The 14,225-nt window shown below is 35.4% G+C and overlaps 1 protein-coding gene across 3 annotated transcripts in view; it reads right to left on the bottom strand.

The window, feature by feature from the left end:
- Positions 1-14,225, bottom strand: part of LOC150105176 (sodium-independent sulfate anion transporter-like) — a 255,432-nt gene that overhangs the window by 124,491 nt on the left and 116,716 nt on the right. For all 3 annotated transcript variants that reach the window (XM_090395526.1, XM_090395528.1, XM_090395527.1), the window contains 2 exons: positions 11,224-11,268; positions 3,440-3,500 (listed from right to left, as the gene is read on the bottom strand). In XM_090395526.1, the coding sequence (XP_090251652.1) occupies positions 3,440-3,500; positions 11,224-11,268 (106 nt within the window). The remainder of the gene's footprint in view (positions 1-3,439; positions 3,501-11,223; positions 11,269-14,225) is intronic.

Raw genomic sequence — 14,225 nt, 5'->3', positions numbered from 1 at the left:
ATGAAACTTTTTCAAGCAACTTCAGGCCTGTAAATAAGTTGGAGACCAGGCAGTGGTTTCAGGTGATGAAATTCATCTTCCACCTACAATTACAAACATCCATGCCCATGGCAGGATTTGAATCTGAGGCCTGTTGGTTCTAGAGTGAATACTTAACCACTCAGCCACCAAGACGTTGGCAGGATTTACTTGCAAGAAACTTTCATTATGATTTCTTCTTTTTCAGGACTGCTTTTAACCTCTTAAGTCCACTATTCCACTATATCCTCGTTTTTAATATGATATTGCCATTGATGCCATCTGTTCTCAAGTATACTTCCATATATCTTACCAGTAACACTCAGTAGGGATATACCTCTGTAATTCTCACATTCAGTTTTATTTCCCTTTTTATACATGAATACTATGAGAGCTCTACTCCAATCGTCTAGAATTCGTCCCTCTGTCCAGGCATTCTGAACTATGCAGTGCAGTCACTGTAAGAGGCTATTATACCACCATACTTTAGCATTTCTGGTCGAATATCATCTACTCCTGCTGCCTTTCCACATTTCAAGCCTTTGATGACTTTTTCTACTTCAAGTATGGATATGTATTCCTGATTGCATGCCTGGTTAGTGTTTTTTTTTTTTATCACTGTGCTGTCATCATAGCTTGTTTCATTTAGCAAATTTTCAAAGTAATTACTACATTCTTCAAGGATATCTTTCTCTCCTGTTTTCATGTCACCTTTATCATCTTTAACTCCATTTACAGCACAATTTCCTCCATTCCAAAGCTTCTTCAACAACCTCCAGAATATTTTGCCATCTTCTTGATATTTATTTTCTATGTTCTTGCCAAAGTCCTCCCATGTCTTTTGTTTAGCTAGTTTTACACACTGTTTAGCTTTCTTACATTTGTCTCTGTATTCTTTAAGAGCACAAGCTGACTTATTTGCCAGGAACTTTTGATATGCTTTCTTCTTTTCCTTCACTGCCTCTTTAACTTCCTGTGTCCACCATGGAGTTCTAATTTTTCTATCCTTGCAGACAACTTCACCACATGCCTCTCTAGCTGAATCAATCAGGGTTTTCTTCAAGGCTTGCCACTGAATCTCCAAGGTTTGGTTCCTATTCTCAAACTCTTTCATTTTTTTTTCAATAATCTTTGTATATTTTAGTCTACAGTTCACATCTGAGAGCTGCTCAACTTTTATTTGCTTTAAAACTTTCTTACATGTCATTGTTTTCAATAGGAAATTCAATCTTATCCTGCTCAAGACTAAATAGTGATCACTTCCAATTTCAAATCCTCTGTACACTCTGGTCTCCTGCACCAGGGAGAAAACATCACTATCATCAATAACATAGTCAATGAGACTTTTCTTATTCCTTGCCTCTTCTCTCCATCTGAATTTGTGTCCATTTTTATGTTGGAACATGGTGATAGTAATAACCAGTCCATGTCCTGAGCAGAAATCCAACAGATATTTGCCATTATTATTAGGTTTGCTCTTTTCTCCAAATTTTCCCAAAATATTTTTGTATGTCTCACAATCATTTCCTACTCTGCTATTTAGATCCCCAACAAGGACCAACTTTTCCTTTTTCATTGTGTCAGTTGCTTTTTCTAAAGCATCAAAAAAATTCCTCCACTTCTACCTTAGTAGAACCTTGTGTTGGACCATAGACACAAATTAGTCTCATTGTCCAGTTCTCCATTCTCATATTTGCCCACATCACTCTACTTGAGACTGCCTGCCATTCAAGAAGATTAGCCTCGTATTTTGTGTTGAATACTATGGCTACTCCTTCTTTTCCTGGATTGTCATTGCCTGAATATAACATTTTGTATTTATTGCTCAGAAAGATCTCACCAGTTTTGGTCTTTTTTGTTTCAGTCACCCCTATTATGTCGATCTGGTACTTATCTAAGTCCTCTGCTAGCTCCATTTCTTTGCCATTCAGGCTTCTTATGTTGATAGTACCGATCTTTAACTCTGGTGATGTTGAGTTGGGGTGTGTTTTCAGATTTGTTCCAGTAGCTGACTTTTTGCTGTTCGCCCTGGTTTCATGGCGAACAAACAGGGGCCTTGTTTAACCGGACGACGTCCCAGCCGGCATGAAATTTTGTCATGTTGTACCATCATTTTGTATTTTGCTTTAACTAATAGGAATACAATTTGGTCGGCTAAATCCAAAATTGCCAGCCCATCCTCGTTCATTCAGTATTCAGGTAGATACCCAACAGGGTGCACCATGAGAAGGTGAGGATTGGACATTAGGTCAGAAGCCCTAGTCGGTTCTCCGCATTCCTTTAAAGGCTATGTGGAGGTCTCCTCTCAGTTATACAGCTTTGACCCTTAAGTACCCCTTGTTTAAACTATTAAAGGTGTTTATCAAATGACTGAAGTATTTTCTTTATGCAACTAATCCATTTTTTAAATAAATTTATCACACACACACATCAGGGGCAACATATTCAGAGTGTGCTAGGTGTGTGGTGCACACCAATGGGATGGTAATATCACCGATATCATATTTTTACATTTATTGCTATTAAAGACTCCCCTAATTGTTTCCTGGCTTCACGTGATTCCTAAACTTAAACACAATATCCTAATGCTTCATGAAGAAGACATTTTTGACAGTAAATATTGCTTCACATTCATGTTAAGAGCCTGGATGTGTGGTCACAAATACGGACACCTTTGATTCTTTTGAACAGATGTAGAGCTGGAGAAGCAGGTCAAATTCCTAGCATTCCAGTGATTCTAAACCACCCAGAAGGTGAGGCAAGGTGTGTGCTGAGACAATAGCATCCAGAAATCAGTGGTGGTGATTGGTTATTGTGTCAACCAATCCAACTGAATGTTGTCATTTGTCATGAGTTGCTGTTTTTGCTTTCTGAGTTTCATCTGTTTTGCATGCATGAAGTGTGAACTGATGTGTTTAGGCCACTGATATAGAAAAGTAATTTTCTATGAATAATTTATAAGCCTCATTCTCCTCTTCCAAATTTACTATTATATTTACAACTTTTAGTAATTCAAATATACCACTCTTCTTCATTAATGTTTTCTAATATATCTTAAAACAAACACATTGTCCCTAACTCTATGCAGATTTGGTTACAATTAATTGATAAAGTATTCAAAGTTATCCTTCAATTAACTAAATTGGACCAATTAAGATGAGTGCAGATGTGCTATGCACTCGTAAAACTTTCATATGTAGATAAAAATGCAATCATATGGTCAAATTAACATGAATTTTGCAGTGCAGGTTGCATAAACCACATGGCAGCACACCCAACCGAAATGGGCACACTACCACTGATATATATCAGCATAGTAGATGACAAAATATCTCTGTGCCAAAACAGCCTACAAATTGTTATAGCTAGTGTCAATTTTTATTCTATTCAAGCTCATCTTTAATCTATTATAATAATTTACCTTGAAAAACTGCCAGTTGCAGGATAAGATGCTACAAAAGATCCCATAATGTTGCAAATACCTGAAAATGATAAAATGATAAATAAAATTTTTTGGGGAAAAAAGTATGTAAAAAATTTTCACATTAATTTAAATAGTGCTGTTGTCAACAGATTATACAATTTAGAGAGGAATTCATTTTAGTGATTTTAAACTGAGTTTAAAATATATTAATATCTGTTATGGTTGCCACACTGAGACTATTAGCTGATTTTCTCAATCTGATTTGCAAAATTACAAATTTATTTATTATTAGGGGGCTATGCCCCCTCGCACCCAACCCCCCCTGTGTTCCAGACTGGTAGACTGGTTCTCCTTGAATTCTGATGACTTGAATTTTGAAGACTCGAAAGGGGGTTCCACCCTACTGGCGCCTACACCCCCCCTCCAAGTGAATTTATTCACATCATTAAGTTCAAACATATTAGTAATGACTAGTCCATGTCTCAGCAAAAATCTAGCAAACTTATTATTAGCTCTGCCTTCTCCAATTTTCTTAGCTCCCAAATAAGTTCATGAATTTAGTATCTGAAATTCATTTCCCACTCTGCTGTAAGAACCGGATTCTTCTTTATATGAGCTACTTTTATGACTAAAAAAAACCTAGTCCAATTTTCATCATGAGGACAGGAATCTTTATATAGACTTTTTTTTCGACTGTCAACTGAAGAGTCAGTTAGCTGATTTCATATAAAAATGACAGGGTTTTAAAATCACTCCAGAGAATTGAAGTTTTTTCTGTCTTGCAAAAGAGACAAGCCCCTCTTTTTTGTTCATTTTTTCTTGAAACTGGAAGATAGCCTTTTTTCTATACAATGTTTGAATAATAAGATGGTATCCAATGGAAAAAATATTTTATAGCAGGCTAACTGTCACAACAGATTTGTGACATCCAAGCAAACTAGGAGGTCTGATGGTTCTATCTAATTCCTTGATTTTTTTCCAATGAAACATCTTAACAAAAGACTGCTTTTCCTACGTGAGGAGCTAATATCTGTGAAAGATGTCTAGAGGAGAGATTGGAGGTTGGCAAATATCTAGTATCTACAATGGGTCTCATGAGTATCTCTGTTTTTGTGTCTTTAAGGCTCCATAAATTCTCAGAACTAACAGGTGTTTGGAGATGAGAGATTTTTGATTTCCTCAGGCCAGTTGAAATTTTTAACCATGTATTAGTTTTGTTGTACATCTGAGTCCATTAAGCAATAAATAATGGATTCACTGTTATTTTAATGACCAAATAAAAAAATCAGTTTAAAATTATTTCTTAATTATTTGTGGTCATTAAGTCTCCTGTCAACATCTTGCTCTCTTCCAATCCATACTGTGTACTTGCTTGACATAACCACTAGTAATGATATGGTATTAGCCAATGATCTTATATTCACAGCCTCTGCAGGAACTCCTAAACCAAGTAGTCTACTTCTTTCAAGTTCAAAGACTAAATATCTATGCAACAAAGTCAAGTCTAGTTGTGACAAGAAATTGAACATTGAACTTAGAATGCAAGGATGATGGTTTTCAGGAAAAACTATCTCAGTTCTGGGTGAAATGGAGATACCTCGTTGTTCTCAGGTTTCTCCTCTTTCCTATCTGATTTAGGATCTTTTCTCTCTTTTCTTTGAAATATCCCACCTTGACAGTGGCTGTTCATTCTTAATTATCGTATTTTTCCGTGTATAAGACGATACTTTTTTTTGTAAAATTTTTAGACCAAAAATTAGGGGTCGTCTTATACACGGGGAGGGGGTTAACCAGTTGAGAGACCTGCAGTTATATACACAGGTTATATGCAGTGCTTCCTTCTTCCTGGACTCTACCACAGGTTATTCCTATACAAAGTTTCTCTCTCTTGGTAGTGTCTCAGATAGTTATTTGCTCAGGTAGTCTGTTCTGGGTTCCATCTTTCTTATAATGGGATATTACCATTTTTCCATGCCAACATAAATAACACCAAATACGATCATTGAGGTCTGCAATTCCCTCACTGCAATGATTGGTGCTTAGATTATGTCTATCCAGATTAAAGAAAATTTTCCTCTATACTTCAGAATTATGTCTTGCTGCCTCTAGGACTTCATGTATAAGGGATGATTATCAACGTACCTCTGGATGGTTGCATGCTGGGACACCAATCATTACTACCTCAGTTGAACAAAAGAGATGACCTTTAATGCTGCACCATTCAGTTAATGGTGATAGGTCAGGAAAGGGACAATCTCCTGTATGGATTTGGATATATAAGTTTAATCAAAACAAGAATCAATGTTCTGCTGACCTGAGATTGTACAACTTGGAGATGAAGTGATGGAAAGAAGAGTAAGCTGTCAGAGTAAACTTTGGATCATATTGTGCAGCATTATTGAACACAAGGAATATGTATCAGAAGACACAATGCAATAGCAAGGGTTACAGAGCATAGGTTAAAGAAAGAACAAAGGTTGGATAACAGCAGTGGAGGAAGCCTGATATAAATTAGTTATCGACATACAGTTTGTGGGTGCTAGGCAACTACACAAACTAGCATCCATCATGAGAAAGTTGCCTATGATGCAGAAAAGTAACTCAGAGCATTTACATCAAGAATACCAAAATTTACCTCTGAACTACACCGTTTAGAGGTATATGCATCAGCTCTAGTCTCTTTTGGACTGATTTTAAAATACTTTCATTGTGTACCTTGCAGGGCAAACTGACAACATGGTGTGCTTTCTAGATCCTTGAGAATGAGTTTTTAATTACCCAGATCTAAAGTTGTATAGCACAGGATATTATTCTTAGGTCTCTTCTAGCTCTACATGTGTGATCACAATATTTAGAACTGCTTTCAGTGCAAAAGGGAGAAAAATAAAACAAAGCATTAAAAAAAAAAAAAAAATTCACATTCTTATGTGTGAGGGATTCACATTTGAAAAAAAAGCATATATAATGCTGCCTTCTGAAGAGATTCTCACCTTTTCTTGGTACTATATATGGAAAGGAAGACTCTTATTATTTTTAAATAAAATTTACTCAACTGGTATCCCCCCAATAGAATGGAAAAAAGCAATTGTGATTCCTATCTTTAAGAAAGGTAATAGAGATGACCCTAAAAACTATAGAGGTATCAGTATACTAAATTCATGTTACAAAATATATAGCAGAATCTTAAATAACAAACTAATGAAATATTCCGAAAACTTTATTCTAGAGGTACAAAATGGATTTAGAAAAGGACGATCATGTATAGACCCAGCCTTCTGCCTAAAATTAATAATAGAGAAAAGAAGAGAATATAATTTAGAAACACATATTGCATTTATCGACTTTGAAAAAGCATTTGACAAAGTTAAAAGAAACATATTATTTAACATATTAAAAGAAAGACAAATACCAAATAATATCCTAAAAGCTGTCACAAGTATATATGAAAATAATCAAATACAAATAAGATTAAATCACGAGCTATCATATACAAGAGAGATAAACCAAGGGGTCCGACAGAGATGTCCCCTCTCAGCAATCCTTTTTAATATCTACTTAAATGAAATAAAAATAAAATGGAGTAAAAATTTACATCACGGAATTAAACTTTCACCTACAGTTAACTTAAACACTCTCCTCTTTGCAGACAACCAAATAATAATTACAAATTCTGAAGATAACTTACAGAAAGCTATTTTAAATCTAAATGAGATATCCAAAGATTATGGTATGATAATATCAACGGAAAAATCAAAAACTATGGCCTTTAAAGGACAAGATCCAGCAAGAACTAAAATTGTATTAGATAACAATTCATTTAACTACCTAGGATGTATGATCACTTATGAAAATGAAAAAGATATAAACATAAAAATTGCAAAATATTTAAAAATAACAGGAGTAATTAACTCTATATTTAAACCAAACCTAGTTCAAAAACAAACCAGGCTAAAAGTATACAATACATTAGCCCTACCGGTCTTAATGTATGGAAGCGAAATCTGGACAATAAAACAAAAAGACAAACAAAGATTAACAACAGCAGAAATGAAGTTTATGAGAAAAACTGCAAAGTATACCCTATTGATCACAAAAGAAACGAAGATATTATGAAAGAATTAAACCAAGAACCAGTAATTGAAAAATTAAAAAATATAAACATAAATGGATGGAACACGTTCAAAGAATGAAAACAGAAAGATTACCAAAACAAGCCTTAAAGTACAAGCCATAAGGAAAAAGAAAACCAGGACGTCCTCTTAAACGATTCAACGATGACTTCTAAGGGCGGAACAGGCCATACTAGGCCTAAATCCTTGATACGTATGATGATGATGATGATGATGATGATATATGGAAATCTTAAATATGGACCCTTGTTATATTCCCATGATTAATTACCTGACAGATAAGATTAATGTGGAGGAAGAATGTCAACACGACATTCTCCCTCCTTTCTGGTACTATCATCAGGAATGTACAGGATACATCCCTGAGGATACATATCAAGAATTTGATTATACTGATTAGTCAAATCAGTATAATCAAATTTTGCTTAATGGCCAAATGCATACTGTTATATATAAATTTATCCTACACATAAGAAGTACAAGCATCTATAGCACATCAGTGCCATGTGTAATGTGCAGATGAATTCTGAGAAAGAAGAAACCTCTTAAATTCTTAGAGCTATAGGCTAAAATTGTTGGGAAACATATTATGAGGAAGGCTGTTCAGAGGACAGAGATAGATGGAATAAATGAAGAAGAGGAGAAACAGGTTCAATGAGTTTGCAGTTGTACTGTAAAGGGATGTTGGAAGCAGCTGCTCTTGTTTTAAAAGATTTAACAGCAAATGGAGGAATGATGTTTGCTAATTCACTGGAGCAGTGACCATGGAAATACCTGTAGAAGAGACACAGAGCTAAAACTTAAAGATGCCAAGAAATTGTATTCTTGGTTTCATCCTTTATCCAAACATAAGCAAAGAAAGTTTGCACGTAAAGTCACTTCTTCGTGACTAGGTTGGTCCTTCCCATAATGCCTAGCATTATACATGTCCGTAAGGATATGTGCATTGCATTATAGGATACTAAGGCAATTGATGTGAAGTCATTAGCCTCTATATACAAGAAGCCCAGTCACGAAGTGACTTCATGCACAAACTTTGTTTGCTTACACTTGGATAAAGGATGAAACCAAGAATATTATTATTATTTGACATCTGCAGGGAGTCCAAAGACTCATCGAGGGAGGGTACCTACTCTACAACTGTCTACACCACTCAATCCACCAAGTGACCGCAACTACACCAATGCCATCTACTGCCGACCACCACTAGTTTTCCCACAGACAATCACAAACATCCATGCCCACAGCATCTTTAATTTATAGTATAACAAAGTCAAAAAACTTTCAGCAGAGATAAAACACTATCTGTGAGAAAAAGGTTGTAGTGAGCCTGTGAGAGAAGAGTCATCCATGAGCCAAATAACTCTCCTCTGGACAGTGGCGAGAATTTTTAAGAAGATTTGAGGTACACCACCACAAATGTGTGTACAGTATTCTAAAGACGGGAAGATTTGAGATTTATATAGGGTTAATAGCTGGGTGAGTATAAAATAGCTTCATGAGTGAGTTGAAAAGAATGCCTAGTTTTCTAGAAGCTGAGGAAGCTATTGATGCGATATGTTTGTGCCAAGAGAGAGGCTGGAGGTAACTGTCAGTCCAAGGAGAGAGATAGGAGAGAGACTGGTATGGAGTTCATCCTGTCTGATGATATTTGTATTATTTTAGGATGAGGAAAGGTGAGCTGATATCACTTTTTTTGGGAGAAAAGGCAGGAGTGCATTTTGGCAGCACTGAAACTAGGTTATCTGTGTCCCACTGGTATGGAGACCGGCATTTAAGACACTGGTTGCAAATGATCTTTTGATGTAAGGGAGGTCTGGGAACTATATGATTTGTTGAAGGAGCAGGATGAGTGGAGAGTGCTATCGTAGGCAAAGCTATGAATAGGATTTATAGTGAGTGAGAGTAGGTTATTTATGTATAAGAGAAAGAGGGTAGGTGAGAGAAGAGACCCTTAGGTAGTTCTACATTAATGGCAAGGCTTGAAGACAGGGTGCAAATCACCATGACATGCAGTGAACAACCAGAGAAAAAGCTGGCTATCCTGTTATAGAGGATGGTAGGTAGACCAAAGGAAGACAGTTAGCAAAGCAAGCCTTGATGCCAAATATAATCGAGGAAATGTCAAGGGCAGCAGCACACGTTTCTTCAAACATTTCCATGACGCATCTCCAGTGATGTAGACTAAGATAGCATTGCATCTGAGTTAGTGGAATCCATACTGGTGGTTGCTAATTAACTGGTGAGCTTCTAGGGAGAGTGAAGAAGTTGACCATTGATAACTTTCTCCATTATTTTGGAGAGGTTTGAGATGATGGCAATTGGTCAGTAGTTGGATGGTAGGCATTGTCTCTCTTTTTTGGAATGGGTTCTATATATGTTAAGTTTCCATGAGATGGGATAGGTGCCAGCTGAGTATAGAAAATTGAAGAGACAATGACTCTGGAGCATAATGTTTGAGTTCAATAGGAGAGATATCATTGGGACTAAACAACTTTGTAGTGTTCAGGTTGTTTAATATTGTTCTCACGTCTTTCTGCCAAAAGGCCACAGGAGGCATATGGTGCTTGGTTAAAAGCACCATATGCCTCCTGTGGAAGGAGGTGATTTGTCTTTGTCGCCTATGCAGGAGTTAGAGGAAAGAATTGATGTTAGGAGGTCAGCTTTTTCCTTGGGCTGTAACAGTGGTGCTATCTGGATGGGAGAGAGGTGAAAGCGCAGATGAGCAGAAGTTGCATCTGATGGTTTTTGTGAGGGGGAAATCCTATCTACACACCATGCTATCCACATATATATCCTCTGTCCACATATGTGGACAGAGGATATGTATGTCCACATATATCCTCTGTCCAGTTTGTCTTGCAGAACGAAAACCCTGTATTTTCAGACAGGCTAATAAAACCTTTACAAGGGACACATTAGAAGAGCTTAAAAGCTTATAATATGTTCTTTGCATCTGAGGTAGGATTTGATTTTAAGTCTTTCCAACCACAAAGAAAATTTCCATTATATTAGCTAGAGGCTTTTTTAATGATTTTTCTTCAAGTATAAATCTGATAAAAAAAACTCCAGCTTACTCTTTCCACAATTCTTCTCTCAAATATGCATGCATATTTGAGACTAAGAACATTCATAAATCTTTCTTACTATTCCAGTTGAGAAAATTCCTCTATAATTCTCACATTGTTTTACTGGTTTTATTATATATATATATATAAATTCCACCATTGAAGGTTGTTAATTATACATTTAGTACTGTGACAATAGTTAGGAAGAGATCAAACATAGTACTTTTTGAAGGCACTTTAAATCTCATTCTAGAAACCCAGAATCATCTACTACCAAAAAGGAGAGATACAATAAGAAGTAATTTCAAGATTCTTAAAATTTCTTTCTAACAGCTGCTTGCCTATTATCTTATTATATTTTGGAAGAACATGACAAGCAGAAAATACTCAAAACTCAATAAAATAACTATTTAAAGAAATAAGGTAAGAGCTGTTGAAATACTATGAGAATGATGAAAATACCTAAAATTTGGTAACATATTTGATATTAAAAATAAATTGTTAGATATGGATTTATCTCTACGCAGTAACTTTCTTTGGTAATTCAATCAGAGGAAACTGGTCCCCTTCTACAGTTACTTACCAAGAGCAACCATTTCTTGTGTTGCATCTAGCTTTTTGCCTTTTGCTTTAAAAAAAAAGAAAAGTCCAAGTTGTTAGTAATTATGATTAAAAGCTGCTTTTCAAAAAGTATTTTTTAAAACAGCACATAAATGTTTAAATAATATTATGCATTCATATTATGATAATCTAAACTGGGGCTTAACTATTAAAACCACTTGTTATCTGAAATGTTTTTCAATACTTCCAAAGGATTATGGCCATGAAGAAGAAAAATCTGGACAACAGTGACAAAAATATTATTATATTTATTATGTAAAATGACATTATTTGACATTTAGACTATAGTACCATGATATTTCTCACTTGGAAATTGTAGTCGGAAGATTACCAGTTCTAAGGTGAGAAAGAAATGGAGTAAGTCACTAAAATTATCAGAACTACAGAATCAGCAGCTATGATTTTGGCATGGATATGTAGTCATAGCTATACAGGCTTCATGTGTAGGAATGATTTAACTAAAACATGCAGAATGTTGTCAAGTTACATAAATTTCTCAAGTATGGCATACCACCCAGAAATAATAACAACAGTAATATAAAAGCAAGAGAAAAGTGTAATAAATGACTCATCTATGTACACGTCTAAAATGGGGCACAGTTAAGAGTTGACTTCTAGTAAGTGTTATCACTGAATCTGTTTGAGTGCAGCATAATTTTTGCATCCGAGATCAACTATTGTATACACCATTAAAAGATGAAAGCAATGCTAAAAAAAAGAAACCAGTCACAGTCCTGATGAAATGCAACTACTGGAAAGGTGCTCCTTCTCTTGTGCATGAATGAATTCTCAATTTCAAGAATTCCTAGCTGTAGAGATCTGTGCTAGTATGTACAAAACTTGATGGCCTTAGTTTCAATTAAAGAACCACTATGTACAAAAAAAAAAAACAACTTCTCTTTTGGTATAGGATCTATTGTTGCAGAGGTCAGAAAAAAAAATTATATTGTTGTGGATAATTCTATGTTATGTTGTTGTGGTTCTAAAGGAAAAGGCTAAGTTGAGTATCAGCATAATGCATTAAGAACTTAAGAATGAGCAGATAATAAAATTCCTAATGGGGACTGCAATAGCTATTTAATTGATGTAGTACAAAACTAGATATGATATTCAATTATACTCCAATGGCATGTCAACCTTCACATAGCAAAAAAGTGGACTTAAATAAAAAAGAAAGAAAGAAAAGAAAAAAATTATTTTGATGCAATAACCTGGATGGAATTAAATAACTGTTTTGCTAACCTTGCTAAACCACCACCTGAGAAGGTGGTGGTTTAGCAAGGTTAGCAAAACAGTTGTGAGTTTTACTCACACATCCTCGAGTGCTAATCAAGTCTTTTCCTAACATATTCATTTTTAATATGATTCTGCAATTGATGCAATTTGATCACTCACCTAATTTTTCTCAGAACATTCATATCTGTAGTATATCTTTAATTCTATTCGTGATCTGGATCTCAAATCCATAAGTTAACATTAGTTTGAACAATTGTGCACACAGCAAGTTTAGCATTTTCACTAATTTCTCTCTTTTTTTCATATAAATTTATTCAGTTGAGTCCCAACCATAACAGCTTTGCTTATTGTCTATTTCCACATCTAATTTGCCATCATTAATAAAAATTGCACCTAAACAGCTGAAATGTTTTACTTGTTCTGTATTTGACATAATTTTCTTGCTAAATTGTTACAGCAATTATTCAATTTGGTTAAGGAATTTCTTCAGACTGGTATTGGAGATATTTAGGGTATATCATCTGCATAGAGAGTAGATTAACATCACAACCTTTGATATCAGTTTTAATACCACTTTCTTTAATGATTATTATTATCATCACGGGCAACTCCAAGGAGTCCTTAGACTCATTTCTCTGTATTCTCTCAGAGCATATTCTGATTTATTTGATAGGAAATATTTCAATATACTTTCTTACTTTTCACATCTACATTTTTATCTTCCTGAGTCCACCATCTGGAGGCAACTTTACCTTCCTTGTTGAATCAATGTTTTCTTCAGTGCCTCTCCCTAAACATCATGTCAAGAACAACTATTCAACATTCACACAGTATCTATCATACTTTATCTTGAACTCATTCACAGTCATGGCACCCACAACAGACTCTGGCAGCTTATTTCACTCATTTACCACTCTCCAAGTAAAAAACCTAGCTCTAACACCCTTGCTAATCACACTCTTTCCCAGTTTCCACGGATGGCCCCTAGTCCTCCCACCACCAGTCTTGTTCTCAAAAATATCCTCTGAATTTATCTTATAGAAACCCCCTTCAGTAATTTGAATGTCTCAATCATATCACCCCTTTTCCACCTATCAACCAATTTCTGCAACCCACAAATCTTCAACCTATTCTCATAAGGTTCATTCCATAGATCTGCTATCATCTTGGTCACTCACCTCTGGATCCTTTCCACCTCCTCCCCATCAAGAAAAACCCTGGCACCCAAATCTGGGCACAGTAGTCAAGATGGGGTCTTATTAAGGCTCGATACAGAGGAACAATAACTTGCTTATCTCTACTCGTCAAAGTATTCTTCAGTAACCAAGTGATTTGAAGAGCTGATTTAGCCACTTTTGCAATGTGTCCCCTAAACTTCAACTCCATATCCACTAACACTCCCAAATCCCTGGCCTCGTCAATCTCCTGGGTCTTCATCTGTATCAATGATATGATTTATACAGTTGATGAATAACAGTGGAGATAACATGCACCATTGCTCACACTTGATTTCACATCAAACATCTTCCTATACCTGACTCAACTCTAACTGCTAATTTACAACTCAAATATAGACTATGTATTGAACAATATAATGTCTAATTGATGCCATATAACTGCAGAATTTTTACCTTTTGTCACAGCACCTTGTCATATGAGTTTCACAGACCTACAAAATTAAACAAACTTGATTTATCAACTATTTGTCTAAGTTAATATCTGATCCTG

Source organism: Typopeltis vanoorti, chromosome 7 (assembly GCF_054136105.1).
Source record: "Typopeltis vanoorti isolate ZY-2024b chromosome 7, IOZ_Tvanoo_1.0, whole genome shotgun sequence".
Classification (NCBI taxonomy): domain Eukaryota; kingdom Metazoa; phylum Arthropoda; class Arachnida; order Uropygi; family Thelyphonidae; genus Typopeltis; species Typopeltis vanoorti.
This window is presented reverse-complemented; position numbering and strand designations above follow the sequence as displayed.